General features: G+C 37.9%; 1 protein-coding gene across 3 annotated transcripts; it reads left to right on the top strand.

Moving 5' to 3' along the window:
• The first annotated feature begins 938 nt into the window (after window positions 1-938).
• Window positions 939-3,248, top strand: LOC104218726 (E3 ubiquitin-protein ligase SIRP1-like). Of its 3 annotated transcripts, none has more exons than XM_070156317.1 (3): window positions 939-1,014; window positions 1,356-1,399; window positions 1,886-3,248. In XM_070156317.1, exon 3 carries the CDS (start codon window positions 1,901-1,903, stop codon window positions 2,930-2,932), a length of 1,032 nt encoding a protein of 343 aa, XP_070012418.1. In that variant the 5' UTR covers window positions 939-1,014; window positions 1,356-1,399; window positions 1,886-1,900; the 3' UTR covers window positions 2,933-3,248. The 3 variants fall into 3 exon arrangements, with proteins under 3 accessions (XP_070012418.1, XP_009767589.1, XP_070012417.1); XM_009769287.2 differs by lacking the exon at window positions 939-1,014 and adding an exon at window positions 1,109-1,241; XM_070156316.1 differs by lacking the exon at window positions 939-1,014 and having other exon boundaries at window positions 1,256-1,399.
• The last annotated feature ends 21,212 nt before the right edge of the window (window positions 3,249-24,460 follow it).

Raw genomic sequence — 24,460 nt, 5'->3', positions numbered from 1 at the left:
AAGAAGGATCTACTAGTCACATGCTAAAGAAATAACGGAGGAGATGGAATATAAAGAAAAATGGTCCATACAATCCCCTTCAGCAACTAACTGAGCACTAATACTGAAATGAAAAAACAAACTACGCAGTTATAGATATCTTTTAGTACTAAGATTTTCATAAATACTGTTTAAGTATAAAAACATGGTTATAATATAGTAGTTACATATATGAATATTATTTAAAAATAATAAATTATTATTAAATATTAAATAAGGTAAAAATTATTTTCTCCAATTTTCCGTTGAAAATCAAACTCCTCCTCAAACTTTATGACTTACACCACAGTCGTTCTTTGCTCTCATAATCCAAATATTGGGAGGTGATTTTCTGAAAGACATTGTTAATTCAACCTTCCAAAATATCAACCTTCTATCTTTTTCTACAAAACATCTTATTCTCATTTTTTGTATGTTTTTCACTTTTCATGAAATTCATTATAGCTTTGTGTTTTTTTTTAAATTTTTTTAATCACCTTACGTATTTTACCTATAATTATTGTTATTCTAAATTTATTCAAAATGCAAATAAGTAAATCGCTAACTTGTAATACAATATCCTTTGTTATCTTTTTTTCCATTTTCTCACCTTGAAATCGGATTTTTGAAAAAGGAGGAGAAGAATGTATATATTTAAAATTAAAAAAATTAATTTAATTTTAACATAAAGCTGGCGGGAATAAATGATTTCCATCCAAAATTAGATGCCTTACTTCATGAAATTTAGAATCACCACTTTTTGAATGGTAAGAATAAAAATAAACTAAAAAAATGAAGGAGTAAATTAAACGGCTAATTTTTTAAATCCATAAATCAGAAAGCAAGTGGGGGTTGTCGCTGATTCATGTAGGCCCCACATAAAAAGAGAAACACAAAAACGCGTTAAACTCAGAAAAGAAGCTCACAAACAAACAACAAAAGAAGCAAAATCGAAATACAGAGAGCCCTCTTGAATTTTTTTTTTTTTACTTTCTGGTAATTAATTTATTTGTGTATGTTAACGTGTACACGTTTTTAGAGTTATCTTCTCGCTTTAATTTGTTGACTTCTCCATTTTTAATTTAATGTCCATTTCTTTGTTGTAATCATCAATGGCTGCTGGATAAAGAAATTATCACAACTTTCTTGAAACTTCCAGAGCCTTCTATTATTTATTTCTCATCTTTACCTAACCTTTGTTTGTTCAAAATCCTGTTTATTAGGTATTTAAACCCCATTTAAAATTATTTAATTTGTACATTTTTATATCTCTAACTTTGAGCTAGATCTGCAAAAAATTGTTTCAAATAATAGAGTTTTATTTTTCTTGTTTTCAGCTCGGCAATTTTGCTAATTTCTGCTTCCAGCTTCTTAAACAAAGGTAAGATCACCTAAGCTTAGATTCTTCCTCAGCAACTTGATATGGCTTTTCTCCATTTTTAATATGTTTTTTTATTTTTTGCATTCCCATGTCCTTTTTTTTTTTTTTTTTTGTATGTTTTTGCGATAAAGGGCTCAAATATTTGTGAACTTTTTCTTGTTGTTGCTTGGATTTTTTTTGTTTGACAGAGAATAAAGGCCCTAATATTTGATGCTAGGATCTTGTTAATATTAGACTCAGTCATTCTTGCTTTTTCCTAAAAGAATCGATTTTCTTATTGGATTTTCTTTTGTGTATTTTTTTCAACAAGGGGATAAAAGTTTTATGAACTATCTGTTGTTGACTAGGCTTAAACTTTTATACACTCTTGTTACATTCTTTTATTTATTTTTCAATTCTCCATATCCATTTTTCTCATTTGTAGTATTTTATTTTTTGAATGAAGGGGTGAAATTTTTATGAACTTATCTGTTGTTTGTTTGACAGAAAAAGAAGATTAAAATGGATGGAAGAGGAGCATCAAGATATTGGTGTCATCAGTGTTCAAGGAGGGTGGACCCCGCAATGGAGGTGGAATTGAAATGTCCCATTTGTCAACAAGGTTTTGTTGAGGAAATGGGATCAGAAACTGCTCTTGAAAATGATTTGGGAGGGTCCGACTCTGATCGTGCCCTCTCGCTATGGGCGCCAATCTTGTTAGGCATGATGAGCAACCCTCGTCGTCGTCGATCCAGGTTTAGGCATCATCTCGAATTTGATAGTGATGATGATGATGATCATACTCGTGAAGGGGGAGAGACTGAACTTGATCCTGAGCTGGCATCTATAATGAATAGGCGGAGGAGGAACTCTGCCACTATTCTCCAGCTCTTGCAAAGTATTCGAGCTGGAATGGAGAATGCTGACGGTGAAAATAGTAGGGAGACTGTTAGGGATGGTGAGGAGCGTGTGATACTTGTAAATCCGTTCAATCAAACCATCATTGTGCAGGGTTCTTATGATTCGGATAATAATGACCGACCCATTGGCTCATTGGGTGATTATTTCATTGGTCCTGGTTTAGACATGTTGCTGCAACATTTGGCAGAGAATGATCCGAATAGGTATGGTACTCCACCAGCTCAAAAAGAGGCTGTAGAGGCGTTGCCTGCGGTGAAAATTGACGAGACACTGCAGTGTTCCGTGTGTTTGGAAGACTTTGAGATTGGGACTGAAGCCAAAGAGATGCCTTGTAAGCACAAGTTTCACAGCGAGTGTATCTTACCGTGGCTGGAGCTTCATAGCACCTGTCCAGTCTGTAGGCACCAGTTGCCCTCTGATGAATCAAAAGTTGAGAATGTCACTGGTAACACAAATGCTGCTCAGAGTAGTGATACAAGGAATGAAAACGGTCGACGTTTTCCAGTGTCGCTTCCATGGCCTTTGAGTGGTTTGTTTACATCAGGTACCCAATCTAGTAATGGAAATTCATCATCAACGACTACTTCTTCATCAGGAAATGCAAACTCAAATGCTCATATGCATGATGATTAGCGGATCTTCTTTGGCCTTGCTTGTGTACATAGACTGGGACTTGCTAAATTTTAGTAATTGCAAACAATGGATCCTGTTCTTGCCTGCCTGTATTATATAGAGGATCATTTTACTTTTGTTAGACTAGATGCCTGCCGAGCTCAAAGACTCTCTTCTGTTTGTATAGCTTTAAAATATATGTCTTCGTACACTTTTTGGTTAACTATCTCCAAAAAGCTCAACCCTCAAATCCTTGAAGCTAGTGGATAGAATGAAAGGGTCTATGTTCTATGTCTTCTGAATCATGGAAATCAAAAGAAGTACTTGGTTTTGTTTCTGATTTATCAGCCAAACTTTTAAAGCTGTAGCAATGTGCTATGGTTCATTAACTCTGAAGCACTGTTGGTTTGTTATGTGGTGGATTCCTGAAGTCGTAAATGTTTTTTACATGTTCTTCGAGTTGTGTTGTTGACTTCCAATTTGGTAAGTCAAATTTCTAAATATGATAAATTTCTTCGTCGGGCTTGGATTTCTATATCACAATGAAGCTGGGCTCTGATGATTCATCCTTTCCAGGATGTTTAGCTTCCTATAGAAAATTCTGCTCCTCTTGTGCTTTGACAGTGGATGAAGGACAACACTCTTACGTTTTATCTGCATTTAGCTGTGTTGCTAGAATGATTTTTGTATGTGTTTCTTGGATCTCTAGAGGCAAGTTTGTGTCAGTAGAGTGTAGTTTCCTTGATAAACTTTAACTGAAACTGCATCTCAATAAAATTAATATTCTTGACTGTTACAACCAGGAGAGAATGCACATTTTAATGTATTAGCTATGAGGGAATGAAAATGAGCCACGATTTCCAGCGTCGTTCCCAGGGGCGGAGCTACCACTTTAGTTATGGGTTCGGACGAACCCAGTAACTTTTGTTTAGATCCTGTATTTGCAAAAGAAAATTGATTAAATATGCATAAATATTCAATTTCGAACCCAGTGACAAAAATAAATTATGGGTTCAGTGACATTCAGAACCCGTAAACTTCAAATCCCGGCGCCACCTCTGGTCGTTCCCCTGGACTTTGTGTGGTTTGTTCTCACCCTCAAACTCAGGTTCCCAATTCAGTAATAATACATCTTCTTCCTCAAACTTTAGTACTCATATGCATGAGGATTAAATTTTATTTTAAGTTTTTCCTCCATAGTTGGTGTTGTGACAGGTCATTTGTTATGCGATCTTCTTGTTGAGTTTCACTCCATTTGAAACTGAATCTCAATAAAATTGGTGTTGTGATAGATAGAAGGTAAAACACTAATGAATTGGTCATGAAGGTTAGCTGTTAGCTCATAGTTAGTCTTTCCATAAGACTTCGAAATTATACCAACTCATATATGGCAATGGAATCATGGTTCTCGGGTTGGTAAAGAAAGTGATTGTAGAGAGAGCGCTTTCAACATTGTGATCTTGAATTGGAAGAATGTTCTACTATTCACGTTTACATCAGATGGAATTACTTTTCATGCCGTTCTTGTCGCGAAAACAGACCTCATGAGGTATTTGTTCGGCTTGTACAAGTCTCTTGACTGCCATTTTCCAGGTCTTATCTCAAATATAAAAAGCAGGACTACGATTTGATGTGTTTTTCTGAACCATGAGCTTTGAAAGCAGTTATGACTAGGGGTGTTCATGGTTCGGTTTGGATCGATTTTTTCCTAAAAAGAAACTAAACCAAGTAAATCGATTTTTCAAATATTAGAACCAAACCCAACCAATTAAGTCGGTTTTTCCTCGATTCGGTTTATGTCGGGTTTTGTCGATTTTTCAGTTTTTTTTTCCGGTTATTTATTAGTTTTTTCATAAATATAAGACATACACTATCAAACACATATTCCGGCGACCATATTTTCAACGTAACACTATCAAATCAATTGCCCTTTGAGAAATCTATTATTTACCAAGATATATTGATGATAATTTAATCAAATAGTGATAAATAATTTAAGGACTCAATTAAAAATATATTATTTTTAACAAGAAATGAATTCTTACTCTTAACAAAAGAAATCTACCAATCAAACTAGAATGTAAAGGTAAAGAACTATACTAAAAGTGCAAACTATAAACATTTACCATAAATTTTTTGAAACTTTGTATAAGTGTAATAATAAATTTGAAATAGTTAATCCTATAGTCGGTTTGGTTCGGTTTTTTCCGTTTTTTTTTATTAAAACCAAAACCAAACCAAATTTGATCGGTTTTTAAAATTCAAAACCAAACCAAACCAAAAAGTATCGGTTTTTTTTTATCGGTTTGGTTCGATTTTTCGAATTTTTATGAACACCCCTAGTTACGACCATTTTCGCCTAAAATCTATAATACTCTTAGTACAGTCATAGATAAGAAGATGTTCCTGGTTAGTCAACACCATTTTGACGTACCTTTTAATGGTGCACGTTCTTTTTTATATTTAAATTTACATAAGAGGTTATTCTACATGGAATATCTAAGCTAGTGGTAGATTCAGAATTTTAAGGTCTTGAGTGTTCACTCTCTTAAGTGAAAAGTTGCTACCCATCACATAGTAAAAATTCATAACCATTTAAATTGCGATAGTAAAAAAACTTAATAGGAAAACTACAGTTAATATTATCATTAGCAAAAAAGATTTCTATTCACTAGCCACAATGAACTACTAATAATGTTATATTACAGAAAAAGATATCTAGTCACAAGTCACAACTTTGCATATGTTGAAAACGATCAATAATAGCATCATTGCTTGCAGTTGGAAATATCTTACGCTCTACATAATAAGTTAAACAACCATTTAAAAATGCATCACCAATGTTCTTACGAAGTTCATTTTTTAATGTAGTTCATGGATAAGAAAACTCGTTCCACAAAAGCAGTAGTAACATAAAGAATGAGAGTCAACTTAATAAGCAAATAAACAAGTGGTCAAGTTTGTTATAAATCTGTCTTAACCAACACTTTAGCAAGCTCACTAATTCCTTTTGAAGAACCTCTTGTCAGAACCACAGACATAAACTATAAAACTATCAAGCTAACATTTGAGATCCCAAAGCTTGCTGCTATCAAACTCCTTTGGATAATGTTCATCCAACCTCACTATCCCGCTTATCAAAATTACCAAATAAATTAGCTGAATTTAAACAAGCCATACTGAGAAGTAAGTCAATACTCACACTATCAAAATGATTGTTAGGCTCTTGAAGATGCAAATCAATGATCAGCATAAAATATTTCAACACGCAAATAATGAGAGCATGTAACATCAAGAGCTCTACGCTTTTGACTTTCCGGGAAAGTAGCGAGCGTCCATCTTCGGGATCATTATTTCATGTTTAGCACAGAAGGAAGAGATATCATCCATTAATAATTCAAATTCACTATCTCTCATCGCTTGCAATCTTTGCTTTGTAAGAGCGAGGAGTCCCATAGCACTGCCAATATCTTGATCCATCCTTTGTAATAAGGAGTTCAACTCATTGGTTATCGCTAGAACTTTCAACATCAAGGACAACATAAAAGCAAAATCAAACTCCTTAATCTTACTCACAAGATTTTCAACAAAATTATATCGGCATAATTTGGACATTCACGTGCAGTAAATTCAAGCACATGAATAATTGATAGAAATAGGACAACGAGATTATCCAATGTTCTATAATATGAACCCCAACGAGTATCAACTGGTCGTTGAAGTCCATGCTCTTGATTTAATCCTCACCTAGTATGTACTTCACCTGATATAAGCAATTCCTCTAATTTTTCAGCTTGAGGTTGTCAAAGCAAATCTCTGCGCTTAAAAGATGCTCCAACAATATTTAACACATTAGTAAATATACAGAAAAGTCATCTATGTGAGCACGTGATTTTTGCTTTAATGAAAACTACTCCAAAATAAATCAAAAAATAAAATAAATTTCTTTTACTGTGTAATTTTTGAATTTGCGTGATGCTAAATACTTGTGTTATATCCGTAAGTGTTTACTTTGTCATAATAAAATGAAAAAATAAAATAAAATACATGTTGCATGCATATAGGATTTAATTATGCATTTAAAATATAATTTAAATAAAATCACAAAAAAATATGCAATAGTTCTATTTTTAAATATTCCACTGTGTGATTGATGTCTTGTCTATGTGTTAAATAATTGTTATAGAATAATTAATATATTTTGTGAATATAAAATTTGTTTTATAATTAAAATTAGAATTTTAAATTAGAAAAAATGAAAATATATATATATATATATATATATATATATATATATATACAAAATCGGACCTGGATTAAAATCCAGGCCCAAAACATTTTAACCCCCACAGCCCAATCCTTTAGCCCAGGTCCGGACCAAACCAGACAAACCAAAACGACAGCGTTTGGTCGTGGCTTCTCAGAAACCGTTGGATCAAATCCAACTAACGGTTGAGATACACTACCCTTACCCGTAACCCGTAACCCGACCCTTTGACCCAATACAGGACGACCCTGAACTTAGACCAAACGATGTCGTTTTGATAAGTGGATTGATCCTGGCCCTTCATCTTACTTGATCGGACGGATAGCATCAATCCACCCCACCCCTATATAAGTCCCAAGCCCTACCCCGGCCCCTAACTGAACACCCCCCCCTCTCACTGTTCATCATCTTCTTCAGACCCTCCCACCTAACCCTAGCCGCCCTAAGACCCCAAAGCCTGAAACCCGGCGGCATCAACGCCGCCGGTCACCAAAATAACACCCTAGGACCCCCTGAACATCCTCTACACGAATCTGACCTTAGTTTCCTTCGAATCAGGCCCCAACTCTTCGAATCTTAAATCGAAGGTTGGCCTGAAAACCTGATCTTCTCCGATGGCTTCCAAAATAACACCACAACTTCCCCTAGATACCCTCATCACGGATCTGTTAGTTGCATGGTTCGAATCATACTGGAACTACTCGAATCTTCATTTGAAGATTCGAGTACAACCTGACCTTATCCCAACCTACTTCAAACTCACACCAGTTACCCCCCTGACCTCCCTCGTGCCGACATTTTTGGTTTCCCTCGAATATAACCAGAAATGAGTAAATCCCAAATCAAACTTTCAAGAACCCTAAAAAACCCAAACTTTTGGATTCTGTTCAGATTGAGTAAAGATTGAGGTTTAATCGACCTTAGTCGAAGTATTTTCAGTGGAAAATACTTCGACTAAGGTCTGTTTGATTTCAAACAAAAATCCGAAGCCGAGTTGAGTTCGAGTCTGATTAAAATTCAGAGGTACTTTTCTATTTCTGTTTGCATATTCTGTATGTATTTTTGTTTGTTTTAATAACTTGTTAATTTTTTTTATACTTTTTGTTTTGATTAATTCTGTCATTTTGTCTCATGCCCGTCTATATGATCAAAATATGAAACTGTTTCAGTTGGTTGTGATTGTTCATAATGTAAGTAATCGACTCGATTAAGTTCGTCGATTAGTTATATTATGAATTCTCACTTATGATAATGCTAATAAAAACAGTCTGCTTCTATTGTTTTAGACCAATTATGGACAAATGTTGTAAATAGTCTACTGATTAATACTTGTCAATTAAATCATGTTTGTTTGCAAATCAGTAATTTCAAATGTATGATGTGTATATATTGTTTTCTGAACAGGGCATTGTCAGTATATTGACAATGCTCCTGTGTTTGTTTGATTTATTGTTCAAAGTTAAAGCTCAGTTACTGAACTCAGTGTAATATGTTGCTATGATGATTGGTTCTGAATTCAGTATGATTCTACCAATGTTTGATTGAATGTAATTGTGTTAGGAGTTACCCTTTTAATCAGAATTCAGTCCAAACTTTAGGATTGGTTATAGCTGCTTAAACAGATTTTAAAATCTGTACTGTGAAATTCTGAATTTAAGACAGTAATAACATTAATTACAGTAGAAAATCTGGGACATTTTTGGACAGAATAGTGAGGGTAATATGATATAAAAGTGAGCTGATAGTGGAGTGATAATGGCTATTAGTTAATGAGTAATAATGGGGAACAAAGGGTAATGGGCTGCTTAAAATCAGGATAGGATCATTTAAAGTATTAAAAAGTAGGTTGTAATGGAATTTTCTGTTTTTAAAAGATAAAAGGGGGTCCGGGCATCACTTAAAAAGGGGGGACATACCTGTATAAGATGGAGAGAATTGGGACTGATTTAAGAGAGGAGTTTTGAGAAGAAAACTTGAAGAGAATTTAAGAGTTTTTTGGAGAGATTTCAGAACAGAATTTAGACAGACTTTAAGAGTTTTCAGAGAGAGAAATCAGTTTTCAGACAGAAATTTTAAAGTTCAGTTTTCAGAGAGATTAGAACAAGGAAAACTGAGATTTTGGGTAGATTTTAAGAGGAGGAACAATCTGATTTAGAAAGGCAGTTTTGTTTTTCTTCAGGTTATCTGTTTAAGAGAGGCTGATTTCCAAAACATTAGGAAATACACACAGAAATACATACACATTTGTGAAAAACAGAAAGAAAGAAATGTGAAATAGGAATCTGAAACAGGAAGAGGAAAGAAACTGAAATCTGAAATGTTATCTTTCTAGAATCTGTCCGTTGTTTGCTTGTGAATATTGTTCAGTCCAAATCTGAAATTTTTCTCAAGTCTCTGTCACTGTTCATCTGGGTTAACGGGTCTTATTCAGACTTGCTGAGACTGCTATTCCATTGATTTTGTTACTGCTGCTACTGCTGAAATTTACTCCTTCTACCTTCATTTTCAGGTACATATCCTTTTAAATTCTATGTTGGAAAGAGATTCAACATGACAAATAAACAAAGTTTGAATTGTAATATTATCTTCTATTCATTTGAGTTCTTTAGTTAAAAATTTCAGCTTTGGTTTCATGCTGGTAGTGAATTCGAATCGATGGCTACAAGTTAATTGTATTATTTTTGAAATTCATATAAAACTTTGTAATAATGTTATCCATGTCAAATTTCATTAGTTTAGTTATCTATGAGTTGTGTAAATAGGAAGCATGGCAGAAAGTTGGCTTTATTTACATTTTTGCGGTATTGTTAGATAGGTATAGCATAATATGGAAATATCAAGGAAAATATGCTATCAGTTTATTTTGTTAGTTAATTAATTGTTGTTTAAAGCTAGATGATGATTGGTTGCAATTAGCTATCTTTTGGCATAACATTGGTTGTGTTCATAATCTATAGTTGAAAGACGAGTTAGTATAATCCGTTATGTTTATGATGTCAAATATGGTAAGTAATATTGTATGCAATATCATTTTATTAAGTCAGTTAGACTTGTTCCCTTTCTTAATAATAGAAGGGTTTAGGAACTTATACGATGCGAAAGTTAATGGTTGTAATAATTCATATAGATTTAGAATCAAATGGGTTTGATTACATATATAACTCAATCATAGGCATAATTAATTAAGTTAATTTCGCCTATTGGATCAAAACAAGTATATAAGAGTAAGATACAAATTGCAAAACTTTATATCAATGGTAATTAGAATAGAACTTGCACTAATTAATAATAATAAAAGTTCTTGAAAATATTCTTTCCTTTATAATTCATTTTCAGTTTTATATACAATTCATTCTTTGGCATATATATGTTTTATAATTGTCAAAAATAGTATTAATCATATTTTTATCCTTTCACTGAGAGTTTGAATAGTCTTGGGATGAACATAATTAATACTCAGAAATTATAGTCAACGGGCAATATTTAAAAATTGTGAATTTCTTTTAAAAGAATTTAAAGACACCCCTTGAATATGAATTTCTCAGTATTTTCATGTAAAATGTGTAGATACAACCAAACAATTTGTGGAAAAATCCCTAATATCATTGCAAATATTTTGCGTAATTAGGGATACGTTCGTGTACCCTGATTATATTTTTAAAAGCAAAATTCGGATTATGCGTACGCGCAATTTCGAGCGGATATTTAATAAAAGGATTTTTTTTAAAAGGCGTTAAATTAATTTCATAAAAACCCGCGATGTGCGGTTCAATATTAAAAAAAAACAAATATTCTTGATTCAACACAATCTCAAAAATGATTGCTTAATAAATATATTATCAAAAGTTATTGTGTACACGTACGCGTGACAGAAGTCCGCATTTTTATAACACGAATATACGTACGCGTAATTCGATTCAAGGAAGGATCCTTAATCACAATAAGTAAAAGCGGTAGAAAAATCACGTAACAAAACGTATTTAATAAAATCAAGATAATTAAGCCAATAATAAAAACAGTTAAGCGACCATGCTAGAACCATGGAATTCGGAAATGCCTAACACCTTCTTCCGGATTAACAGAATTCCTTACTCAGGATTTCTGGTTCGCAGAATAATAAACAGAGTCATATTCTCCTCGATTCAGGGATTGAAATTGGTGACTTGGGACGCCTTAAAATTCCCAGGTGGCGACTCTTAAATAATTAAATAAATCCCGTTTCGACTGTCCTTTAATTGGAGAAAATTCCCCACACGCCCCGCGGGCGCGGTAAAAAGGAGGCGCGACAGCTCTGACGACTCTGCTGGGGACGATAATACCAGTGTTATTATAACCCAGAACCATTGGTTCAGGGTTTAAAGAATTCGAGCTTAAAATATCTGTTTTTATTGGCTTTATTTACTATATGATTTTCAACTGTTTATATGCTAATATGCTAAATTTTTACCGCTTTAATATTATTTGAATTATGAATATATACAACTGCTACGAAAACCCCTTTCTTTCTGAGTCTTCTAAATTTATGGTGTACACGTGCGCGTGACCCACCTTTCTGTTAAAGTCATACCAAATAAGACGGAGTTGGGACAAGTAACTAGGCCGGGCAGACTTTCGTGCTCCCGGTACGTTGCCCCCGCTTCGGCTCAAACTGTCCGTTTGGGTAAGCCAGGTTTAGAACAATCAACCTAAGGTTTTACACTTAGAATAACTCAGCCATGTACCAGATCCCTAGTAGGAACGAATATTTGCATCATATGCATTTGGCCTTGGAGACTCAACACAGGGGTTGGGTCTGTCTAGGACAAGTGAACCCAAAATAAAAAGACCATCATGATGCATCCTACTTGTTACTTGTGCATTCATTTGCCTCAAACATGCTTGTTGACCAGCTTAAATAAAATCATGGTGAGAAGAAAGGAATAAAATGGGTTGTTTTAAAAATTTCGAAAAAAATAGTTTTAAATTTTGAAATAAAGGTATTTAATAAATAAATAAAAAATTTCGAAAATGATTTTTTTTTAGTATAAATTTTCAAAATAAATTTTGACTTTATCAAAATTAAATTTCAGATACAAAATGAGCACCACACAAAGCCCCTCATCCACAAGTACGGAAGAATTTCTATGTCAGCTTCAAATGTGGTGGTATGATTTAGGCGAAGACGGTCAAAAATGGGTCGTCAAGCATTTGGGAAATCTCACGGACATTATGAAAGTTAAACCCCGTGATGATCTGATTGCGGCGTTAGTAACTTTCTGGGACCCTGTTCACAATGTTTTTCGTTTCTCTGACTTCGAGCTTACTCCTACATTAGAGGAGATAGCTGGATATGCTGGTTTTGACGGAAGTTTAAGAAATCAAAGCTTGATATTCACAAAGGCTCCTTCGGTACATCGATTCTTCGGTCTTCTGAACATCAGCAGTCAAATCAGGAAAAGCAATGTCATCAATGGATGTTGTTCCTTCAACTTTTTGTATTCAAGGTTCGGAAAATCAGATGGGTTCGAAATTCATGAGAAAGGCCTTACTAATAAGCAAAACAAAGACACTTGGAAGATGCACCGTCGATTTGCTTTCATGGTGGCTTTTCTAGGAGTCATGGTCTTCCCAAATAAAGAGCGAACAATTGATATTCGCACCGCAAAAGTTGTGCAAATCCTCACCACTAAAGAAAATCACACCCTTGTCCCCATCATTCTATCAGATATTTATCGGGCTTTGACTTTATGCAAATCAGGAGCAAAAGTCTTCGAAGGGATGCAAAATTTTGTTGCAAATATGGGTGATTGAACATCTCCAACAACAGCCCAAGATCATACAGTATGGGTCAAACAATGATAATTGCATCGAAAGCTATGAGGAAAGAACAAAAAATTATCAGGTTCCAGAAGGGATAGAAGCATGGGTATCTCATCTAAAGGCTTTAACAGCAAATCAAATTGAATGGACCCTAGGATGGCTCCCGATGAGGGAAGTAATACATATGTCAAACTCAAATAGTTATCTACTACTATTGGGATTAAGAAGCATTCAGCCGTATGCACCACTAAGAGTCCTAAGGCAACTAGGGAGATATCAAATAGTTCCTGATGATGAAGATTTGAGTATGCAAGTAATCGAATTACACCCAGAAGCCACTATTCCCGAAGCTCTACTTCAGCAGATGTGGAATGGGTGCCGATACTTGAAAAGTGATACTCAAGTCCTAGACGCTACAAAGGGTGAGATAAATCCTGGATATGCAAGGTGGTTCGAAAAACGGTCTCGCGTGGATGATGTACCAGAACCTGAGCTAAAAAGGCCAACAAAAAGACCCCATGTTCAAAACTTCAATGATAAAATCCAAGAGCGGTTGATCTGGGGAGAAAAAGAAAAAGGGTACAAAGCAACTATCCATGCCCTAAAAGAAAATCTAAGAAGCCTCAGTTTGGAGAAAGATTTGCAAGCACAAGAAGCCGAAGGCGAGAAAAAGAGTCTAGCTTGTGAGAATGAAAATCTTCATGCTCGATTCCAAAAAATGAAAAGAGTTTCTGAAACGCCAAAGAGGAGCTGGAAGGATCAAAAAACCATCGCCAATCTCTTTGAAAGAATGCAAGATTATGATTCCATTCTTGCGGAAAACGAAAGGGCATTGAGCAAAGCAAAAGAAAGGATCCAACAATTAAACGAAGAAGCCAGATCTAACAAGGAACGCCAAGATAGGCAATCCGAAAAAGACAAGGCACAATTCAAGAAGGAAAAAGACTATTGGATGCGATCAGAAGACCAGCTTCGTGCACAACTAGAAGAGGCAAGAAGATGCAACAGAGAACATCAACAAGCAGACCTCGACAGGGAAAGATCGCAAGCAAGATTAGAGCAGGCCAGACTCCGAGCTCTGTTAGAATCAGCTCTAGATCGTGAAAACCGTGTCAGAGATATAGCCACCACTCGTCAGCAGCAATTGCAAGACCAAGACCAACGTCTCCAAGGTTTTCAGGGCACAAATCCACGACCTGGCAGTCTTCACATCTCAAAGTTATGTAAACTGCCAAGGAATGGATTATGAAAGGTTTACAGAGCATGCGCCCACTTTTGCTCGTCATCTAGCAATGGAGTTGGAAAGGATGTATCGTACGCTGGGAGGCCATCCAGGTCAAGCCCCACATTGAGCAGATAATCCAATATTTGACAACAAAAGTGGAAAGTGGGGCACGTTGTGAGATGTTAAGAATTGTATCTTTTATTTTGATTTAAGTGTGTGTGTTTTCAAGCCATTTTCTTAAAGTTTTCAAATGTAATTCCATCTTTGTGTAATGAATAAAAGTGATTGCCTTTGGTCCGAACTACGCAAGGTCTGATTCATGTGAGGCATGATATGTAGGCAATCTCTATAAGATTCGACCACCACGATAAAAGATATATATAATAAGTAAAAATGAATAACAATAAAAATTTCAAGAAAGCTGGGACGACACAAGCAGCCGAGCAAATGCATAATAGAAAGGGATTATTTGTCTAGGAACATTGCATCTCAACGTGTGATTATATATGTGTTAAACTCTCAGAACTAACAAGTTCCTTCATTTTCAGAATTCAAGCAGTTAGTTTCTCTAAAGAGTATACTGGCATATTATCACTATCACACAAGATCAAAAGGACCAATACCCGAAAGTATGTCTATCCCAGATGTTGACACAGGTATGGAGATAGAGGAGATGGATGTCGGGAAAATGAAAGAAGAGATGTTTAAGCTCAAGCAGCAAATGGCTGAGATGTACCAAGCTTGGTCTACAGGACAGTTACCCCCATCTTACCCAAATAACCCTGCTCCATCAATGACCCAAGCTCAGGATAATATCACCACTGAATTATCCCCAAACTTCCCAATTTACCAACACTACCGAGGCACCACCTCTCAAACACCACAGTCTCCACCTCTAAAACCTGTTCCATATTTTCCTCCACCTATGACTCCTGTTTTCGTAGCACCTCCCCCGGCTACATTCCACAAATCTCCTAGTGAGCCTACATTCCAGGCCCAGGACAACCAATATTACCCCCGGAACCCACCCTCAAAGCCTCCGAAATTCATTCAACCACTCCTCGTTTTGATCTCCCAACCGAAATTGACAAGCCAGCCAAAAATGCTGAGCAAGAAGAGATGTTCAGGAAGGTCAAGAGTCTAGAACAATCATTCAGAGACATGCGAGGATTAGGTGGGCAAGTCAGTGTAGCCTACAAAGATTTGTGCTTGTTCCCAAACGTACAATTACCGGTTGGCTTCAAGATGCCCAAATTTGATTTATACAACGGGCACGGTGACCCAGTAGCCCACTTAAGGGGTTTCTGTAGCAAGATGCGAGGAGCTGGGGGAAAAGGATGAATTATTGATGGCTTACTTCAGTCAAAGTCTAAGTGGATCAGCTTTGGAGTGGTATACACGCCAGGACCATGGAAGATGGTACACCTGGGATGACCTGGCACAGGCATTCGCATACCATTTCCAATACAATCTGGAAATCATCCCAGATCGATTATCTTTGACCAAATTTGAGAAGAAACACAATGAAAGTTTCAGAGAGTATGGTTTTCGGTGGAGAGAACAGGCAGCAAGAGTGGATCCTCCTATGAAGGAGAGCGAAATGGTAGACTACTTCCTCCAAGCCTTGGAACCGACTTACTATGCCCATTTGGTTTCAGCGGTTGGGAAATCATTCAACGAAGTAGTGAAGATGGGAGGTATGGTGGAAGAAGGCCTCAAGACAAATAAAATCATGAGCTATTCAGCAATTAAGGCAACTACTCAAGCTATTCAAGGCGGGGTAGGAGGAATCGGAAGAAAGAAGAGGGAGGAAGCAGCCGTAGTTGATTCAGGAATTTGGTCGGGACCCAGAGGTTCACCGCTTTACTATAATCAACCACGACCTCGCCAATCAGCTTACCATCATGATTCATCCTAACACTACTATCACCCTTCAGAGCCTCATTTTTCCATTAACCATGCTCAAGCATACAATCAGCCACCTGTTCACACCAATTGGCGTGCTCCTGTCACACCAAATACTTACCCACGAGCCTATCCCGGACCAGGTTTCAGGCCTAGGCCAGCATTCAGGGGAGAAAGGGAACAGAAAAAGAAAACTTACACTCCATTGGGAGAGTCTTACACTAGTCTGTTCCACAGGCTGAGACAGCTAGACATGCTGAGACCAATACAATCCAAGCTACCCAATCCTCCTCCAAAGAATCTGGATTACACCATTAGCTGTGAATATTGCTCCGGTGCACCAGGCCATGATACGGAGAAATGTTGGCATTTGAAAAATGCAATACAAGAGCTGATTGATACTAATAAAATCGAGGTTCAAACCCCCGAAGCCCCAAATATCAATAGAAATCCAATGCCAGCCCATCAAGAGGCTAATATGATAGAAATCATACAAGCTGATGGGAAGACAAAGAAGCCGTCACAAACTGTCATGATGATCAAGTCTCATGAAACCAAGCCAGATAAGCAGTTAATGGAGGAGAAGCCGGTGTCTAAGCAAAACAAAAATGGTAATGAACCATCTATGATAGTCGATGAGGGATCATCGAGCAAAGTTGCCGCAAAACAAGAAAGGCCGAAAGTGATAGTACCAGGGGTTGCTAACAAACCCATTATATTTGTGGAAGGAGCCCGTACAGATCAGGTTATTATTGCACCTGTAATCCAGCTGCCGGTCATCAACAACAAAGCCATCCCATGGAACTATGAACGGGTGACTGTAATGTACAAGGGCAAAGAAATCAAGGAAGAAGTGTGTGAGGTGCAAGGCTTGACACGTTCGGGAAGATGTTTTACTCCCGAAGAGTTGAGAAAAACTAAAAACAATCCAACGCCAACAAAGAGAGCTGTGACGGAAGAAGAGGCGGAGGAGTTTTTAAGAAAAATGAAACTCCATGATTATTCTGTTGTGGATCAATTAAAGAAGACCCCCGCTCAAATTTCATTGTTGTCATTACTGATCCATTCAGAGGAGCACCGTCTGGCTTTGATGAAAATCCTGAATGAGGCTCATGTTCCTGAAAAGATCTCTGTAAATCATTTGGGAAAAATAGCCAACAGAATCTTTGAGACAAACAGAATTACATTTGCTGATGATGAATTACCTGTGGAAGGTACCGAGCACAACAGAGCTCTTTACCTCACCGTGAAATGTGAAAACTCCATAGTAACCCGGGTATTGGTTGACAATGGGTCAAGTGCAAACATATGCCCTCTCTCCACTTTAAACAAATTAAAGATTAAAGAGGAGAGGATCCAGAAGAATAGTATCTGCGTACGAGGGTTTGACGATGGAAGCAAAGATTCATTTGGCGACATAGTATTGGAACTAACAATAGGGCCAGTTGAATTCACAATGGAATTCCAAGTGTTGGACATAACTGTTTCTTACAACTTGTTGTTGGGTCGACCATGGATCCACGCTGCTAAAGCAGTCCCGTCAACACTACATCAGGCTGTCAAGTTTGAATGCGATCATCAAGAAGTAGTCGTGTATGGAGAAGAAAGTTTAAATGCTCACAGCAGTACCATTGTACCGGTCGAGGGAACAGAAAATGACCAGGGACTATGGGTATACCAAGTAACCGACACAGTGTCGATAGAGAAAATTCCAGAGGGGAAATATCTTCCAAATCCAAAGATATCCTCTGCATCAGTCATGGTAGCTTATGAAATGTTAAAGAATGGCTTTATACCCGGCAAAGGTCTGGGTTTATCTTTGCAAGGAATTATACAACCAGTATCTCTCCCCGAGAACTGGGGAACATTCGGTTTGGGGTTCATACCCACTGCCAATGACGTGATAAGGGCTAGGAAGCTGAAACACCAAACATGGGTTCTTCCAAAACCAGTCCCACATCTGTCAAAGTCTTTTGTCAAGACCGGCGCTAAAAATCGCCCGATAACAAAAATTCCTAAATCCCGGGTCAATCTTGAGAAGGAATTAATTGAAAGGTTCGAGAAATTGTTTAGTGATGTGAATATGTTGGAAAGCGGAGAAGGGTGTAGCAACGCAGAAGTTCAATTCGTTGGGCCAGAAACAAAGCTCAATAATTGGAAAGCCACTCCTCTCCCAATTCGAAAGGAGTCTTGGTAGTTTATTTTGATTTTCTTTCAGTTTGTTTGGGTTACTTCAGGGTTGTAATCCCAAAGCTTATCTTACAGTTTGTTTGAAGTGTGCAAACCTTGTTATCTTTCATCATCCAATAAAAAGCAGTTTCCTTTTTATTATCATTCCTAATAGCTTTCTTTTCTTTTTCTTCTTTCCTGTACAGTTCCTTTTACGCTGGCTCTAGTGATATGGCATGCATGAGGAATCCTCAGCCCAGTCTTAAAAATCAATCTGGTTCCGAAATATTAATTCAAGAAATATATTGTGATTATGAATCAGAATATGATGAAGATGAGGTTTTTGAAGAGATTAGTAAAGAGTTAATTCACTTTGAGGAAAAAATCAAACCTAACTTGAGTGATACCGAGGACGTCAATATAGGGGACACGAGTAATGTCCGGGAAACTAAAATAAGTGTCCATCTCGAACCAAAGATCCGAGAGGAGTTAATTAAAGCACTCATAGAATTCAAAGATGTTTTTGCATGGTCGTATGACGACATGCCGGGCTTGAGCACTGATTTAGTGGTCCACAAATTGCCCACCGATCCAACGGTGCCTCCTGTCAAGCAGAGGCTGAGAAAATTCAAGCCTGATATGAGTGTGAGAATTAAGGAAGAAATCACCAAACAATTGGAAGCAAAGGTCATTCGAGTCACTCGATATCCTGTTTGGTTGGCTAATGTCGTTCCTGTGCCAAAGAAAGATGGCAAAATTAGAGTATGCGTCGACTATCGCAATCTCAACAAAGCAAGTCCAAAGGATAATTTCCCATTACCCAATATCCATATTTTGATCGACAATTGTGCCAAGCATGATATAGGGTCTTTCGTGGATTGTTATGCCGGGTATCATCAAATTCTAATGGATGAAGAAGATGCAGAAAAGACGGCATTCATCACACCATGGGGAACTTATTGCTACCGGGTAATGCCATTCGGTCTAAAGAACGCCGGAGCAACCTATATGAGAGCAATGACCACAGTGTTTCATGATATGATACACAAGGAAATTGAGGTATACGTGGATGATGTGATCATAAAATCAAAGCATCAGGCCAACCACGTTGGGGATTTGAGGAAGTTCTTCTTAAGACTTCGCAGGTACAACCTCAAGCTTAACCCTGCCAAATGCGCATTTGGAGTTCCATCCGGAAAGTTGCTGGGATTCATAGTCAGTCGACGAGGCATCGAGCTAGATCCGTCAAAGATTAAAGCCATCCAAGAACTGCCACCTCCAAAAAACAAAACTGAAGTAATGAGTTTGTTGGGGAGGTTAAATTACATCAGCAGGTTTATTGCTCAGCTCACAACAACCTGTGAGCCAATTTTCAAATTGTTAAAAAAGGATGCTGCGATCAAATGGACCGATGAGTGTCAAGAAGCGTTCGATAAAATAAAAGGGTACTTGTCGCACCCACCCGTGTTGGTCCCTCCAGAGCCAGGAAGACCTTTGATTCTTTACTTAACGGTTTTGGAAAATTCATTTGGTTGCGTATTGGGGCAACATGACCTCACTGGCAGAAAAGAACAGGCCATCTACTACCTTAGCAAGAAGTTCACAGCTTATGAGGTTAAGTATACTCATCTGGAAAAGACATGTTGCGCCCTAACATGGGTAGCTCAAAAATTGAAACACTATTTGTCATCCTACACTACTTACCTCATTTCTCGGTTGGATCCATTGAAATACATTTTTCAAAAGCCTATGCCAACGGGAAGACTTGCAAAGTGGCAGATATTGCTCACAGAATTCGACATCATCTATGTGACTCGAACTGCAATGAAGGCTCAAGCACTGGCCGATCATTTAGCCGAAAACCCGGTCGATGAGGAATATGAGCCGTTGAAGACTTATTTTCCTGATGAAGAAACAATGCATATCGACGAGGAGGAGCATATTGAAAAGCCTGGCTGGAAACTTTTCTTTGATGGAGCCGCTAACATGAAAGGAGTTGGGATAGGAGCTGTAATCATTTCTGAAACAGGGCATCACTATCCTGTTACGGCTCAATTACGATTTTATTGCACCAATAATATGGCTGAATATGAAGCTTGCATTTTGGGGTTAAGGCTAGCCGCAGACATGGGTATCCGAGAAATCTTAGTCATGGGAGATTCGGATCTTTTGGTACATCAAATTCAAGGAGAATGGGAAACCCGAGACTTGAAGCTCATACCATACCGACAATGTCTACATGATCTTTGTCAGCGGTTTCAATCAGTGGAATTCCAACATATTCCAAGAATCCATAATGAGGTTGCCGATGCATTGGCTACCCTGGCATCAATGTTGCACCATCCGGACAAAGCTTATGTAGATCCAATACATATTCAAGTCCACGATCAGCACGCTTATTGCAATATGGTTGAAGAAGAATTTGATGGTGAACCATGGTTCCACGACATCAAGGAGTATATCAGGATGGGGATATATCCCGCACAAGCCACAGGAGATCAAAAGAGGACCATTAGGCGATTGGCAAATGGATTCTTCTTAAGCGGAGGAGTTTTGTATAAAAGAACACCAGATCTTGGATTATTAAGATGCATAGATGCCAGACAAGCTACAGCTGTCATGTCTGAAGTACATTCAGGAGTTTGCGGACCCCACATGAGTGGATATGTGTTGGCAAAGAAAATCCTCCGAGCTGGTTACTATTGGCTTACCATGGAGCGAGATTGTATCAGTTTTGTGCGCAAGTGTCATCAATGCCAAATACACGGAGATTTGATTCATTCTCCACCATCCGAGTTGCACACAATGTCGGCACCATGGCCCTTCGTTGCCTGGGGCATGGATGTGATTGGACCAATTGAGCCGGCAGCATCCAATGGGCACAGGTTCATTCTGGTAGCTATTGATTATTTTACCAAATGGGTTGAGGCCAAGACATTCAAATCAGTGACCAAGAAAGCTGTGGTCGATTTTGTCCACTCAAATATCATATGTCGATTCGGAATCCCGAAGGTGATCATCACAGATAACGGTGCTAATCTTAACAGCAACTTAATGAAGGAAGTATGTCAACAGTTTAAGATTACACATCGTAACTCTACCCCATATCGGCCCAAGGCGAATGGAGCAGTAGAAGCAGCCAACAAAAACATAAAGAAGATACTTCGGAAAATGGTAGAAGGTTCAAAACAATGGCATGAAAAATTACCATTTGCATTATTGGGATACCGCACTACTGTTCGCACTTCAGTAGGAGCCACTCCTTATTTGTTGGTATATGGCACTGAAGCAGTAATTCCTGCAGAAGTTGAGATTCCTTCCCTTCGGATCATCGCCGAAGCAAAGATTGATGATGATGAATGGGTCAAAACCCGTCTAGAACAGTTAAACTTGATTGATGAAAAACGATTGACCGCAGTATGCCATGGTCAATTATATCAAAGAAGAATAGAAAGAGCATACAACAAAAAGGTGCGTCCCCGGAAGTTTGAAGTAGGTCAGCATGTGCTGAAACGTATTCTTCCACATCAGGTTGAAGCAAAAGGCAAATTTGCCCCGAATTGGCAAGGACCATTCATTGTGACCAGAGTATTATCGAATGGTGCACTATGTTTAACAGATATTGAAGGCAAATGCATAGATATGGCGATCAATTCTGACGCGGTAAAGAGATATTATGCATAACTTTTTGAATGTTTGTATTTAGCACTATTTCGAAGATTGGAATGACAAAGGCAATTTATTCTGCTATCCAAACACTATACCATTTGCTTTCCCTTTGAGCCATACTTGTTTCTTTCTTACCCCCTCTCTTGGAAGCAATGAAATTCAAAAAAAAAACATCACTATTATTAGGTGAACTACGTTTGACCTGATTCCTCAAAGAAGGATACGTAGGCGCCTCACGGCTCGGTCATAGGGTGCACAATATACATGATGTGCACAAAATGTTATGTCAAGCGACCCCAATCAAAAACTGGGGCAGAAATTGTATTGGAAATAAGAAAAGATTCCAAGAGTTGTAATTTTAAACCCATACCAGAACTATTTAGCTGTTAATACCTTTTCCATTTCTAGCCCCATACCAGAAAGACCTTTCGACCAATCTTAGAAAAATGCTGAGTCAAGCAAATGAAGATGGTTCATAATACGCTGGTACAAACAAGAAAAGAAAGTAAAAATGAGAGAGTCTTATAGGTGAAAACCCACACGGGCACCATAAGGCGACAGAAGTTGAGAGAAAAGTAAAATGAGAGAGTCTTATTGGTGAAAAGCTTCATAGGCACCCTAAGGCGAAAAGGAAGTGAGAAATGAACAAATGAGGAAAGTTTATCGGTGAAAACTCTTTGAGACGTTGCAAGTCCAACAGGTCTGTGAAATGAAAAATGAAGTTGGGTTATGGAAATTTTGGCAAAAACAAAAATGAGACAATTGAAAGGAGGATTGATTAAAAGACTGGGTTGATTAATCCGAAATGCATACCATGATCATTGGTGCCAGTAACTCCAATCAGATAAGTTTTTATTCTTTCTCCAACAGTCATCCAAAATTGGATTTTTCTTTTCATTCTATAATTGTCGAAATCAACGTGTTTCGTCACTAATAATCTTACTTTTCTAAAAGCTTTGAGATAAGTTTTATTCCAAACAAATAAGAAGGAATGTCAAGGTATACTACCGAGATTCAAGGTTACAAAATATAGCCACGAAAGGTGGGAGATAAAAGATATGGGTGTAAGAAAGTTGAAATTAAAAATGGATCAGCAAAGTCAGAAGGGACATATGATTACAGTTAAAAGGGTTTGAAGGAAAACATACAGAGGGGAAATCCTATAGTTAAGGATCAATTACAAGGACAAAATAGTCTTTTCAACCATTCCAAGGCAACAAAGAAGAAAAGCATCACCATCGGCAAGAATACCCAGTCAACCACCCTGCTTTAAACTAACGAAGTTTTCTTTGATTTAAAACAGGGGCAAATACAATATTTGTTTCAAGAAATACCTGGATGAAGAATCAAAGAAGTCAGGCGTCCACCTGGAGAATGAGGATGAAGAATAAAAGAAGTCAGGCGTCCACCTGGAAAATAAGGATGAAGAAAAGAAGAAGTCAGGCGTCCACCTGGAGAATGAGGATGCGAAAAGAAGAAGTCAGGCGTCCACCTGGAGAATGAGGATGAGAATTGAAGAAGTCAGGCGTCCACCTGGAGAATGAGGATGAAGAAGTTAAAAAGAAGTCAGGCGTCCACCTGGAGAATGAGGATGAGAATTGAAGAAGTCAGGCGTCCACCTGGAGAATGAGGATGAGAATTAAAGAAGTCAGGCGTCCACCTGGAGAATGAGGATGAAGAATTGAAGAAGTCAGGCGTCCACCTGGAGAATGAGGATGAGAATTGAAGAAGTCAGGCGTCCACCTGGAGAATGAGGATGAAGAATTGAAGAAGTCAGGCGTCCACCTGGAGAATGAGGATGAGAATTGAAGAAGTCAGGCGTCCACCTGGAGAATGAGGATGAAGAAGTTAAAAAGAAGTCAGGCGTCCACCTGGAGAATGAGGATGAGAATTGAAGAAGTCAGGCGTCCACCTGGAGAATGAGGATGAAGAATTGAAGAAGTCAGGCGTCCACCTGGAGAATGAGGATGAGAATTGAAGAAGTCAGGCGTCCACCTGGAGAATGAGGATGAAGAAGTTAAAAAGAAGTCAGGCGTCCACCTGGAGAATGAGGATGAGAATTGAAGAAGTCAGGCGTCCACCTGGAGAATGAGGATGAAGAATTGAAGAAGTCAGGCGTCCACCTGGAGAATGAGGATGAAGAATTGAAGAAGTCAGGCGTCCACCTGGAGAATGAGGATGAGAATTGAAGAAGTCAGGCGTCCACCTGGAGAATGAGGATGAAGAAGTTAAAAAGAAGTCAGGCGTCCACCTGGAGAATGAGGACAAAGAAAAGAAGAAGTCAGGCGTCCACCTGGAGAATGAGGATGAAGAAATTGAAGAAGTCAGGCGTCCACCTGGAGAATGAGGATGAGAAAAGAAGTCAGGCGTCCACCTGGAGAATGAGGATAAAGAATTGAAGAAGTCAGGCGTCCACCTGGAGAATGAGGATGAGAATTGAAGAAGTCAGGCGTCCACCTGGAGAATGAGGATGAGAAAAGAAGAAGTCAGGCGTCCACCTGGAGAATGAGGATGA

Source organism: Nicotiana sylvestris, chromosome 9, assembly GCF_000393655.2.
Source record: "Nicotiana sylvestris chromosome 9, ASM39365v2, whole genome shotgun sequence".
NCBI classification, from domain to species: domain Eukaryota; kingdom Viridiplantae; phylum Streptophyta; class Magnoliopsida; order Solanales; family Solanaceae; genus Nicotiana; species Nicotiana sylvestris.
Note: the sequence above shows the minus strand (reverse complement) of the source record. Positions and strands in the feature narration are given on the sequence as shown.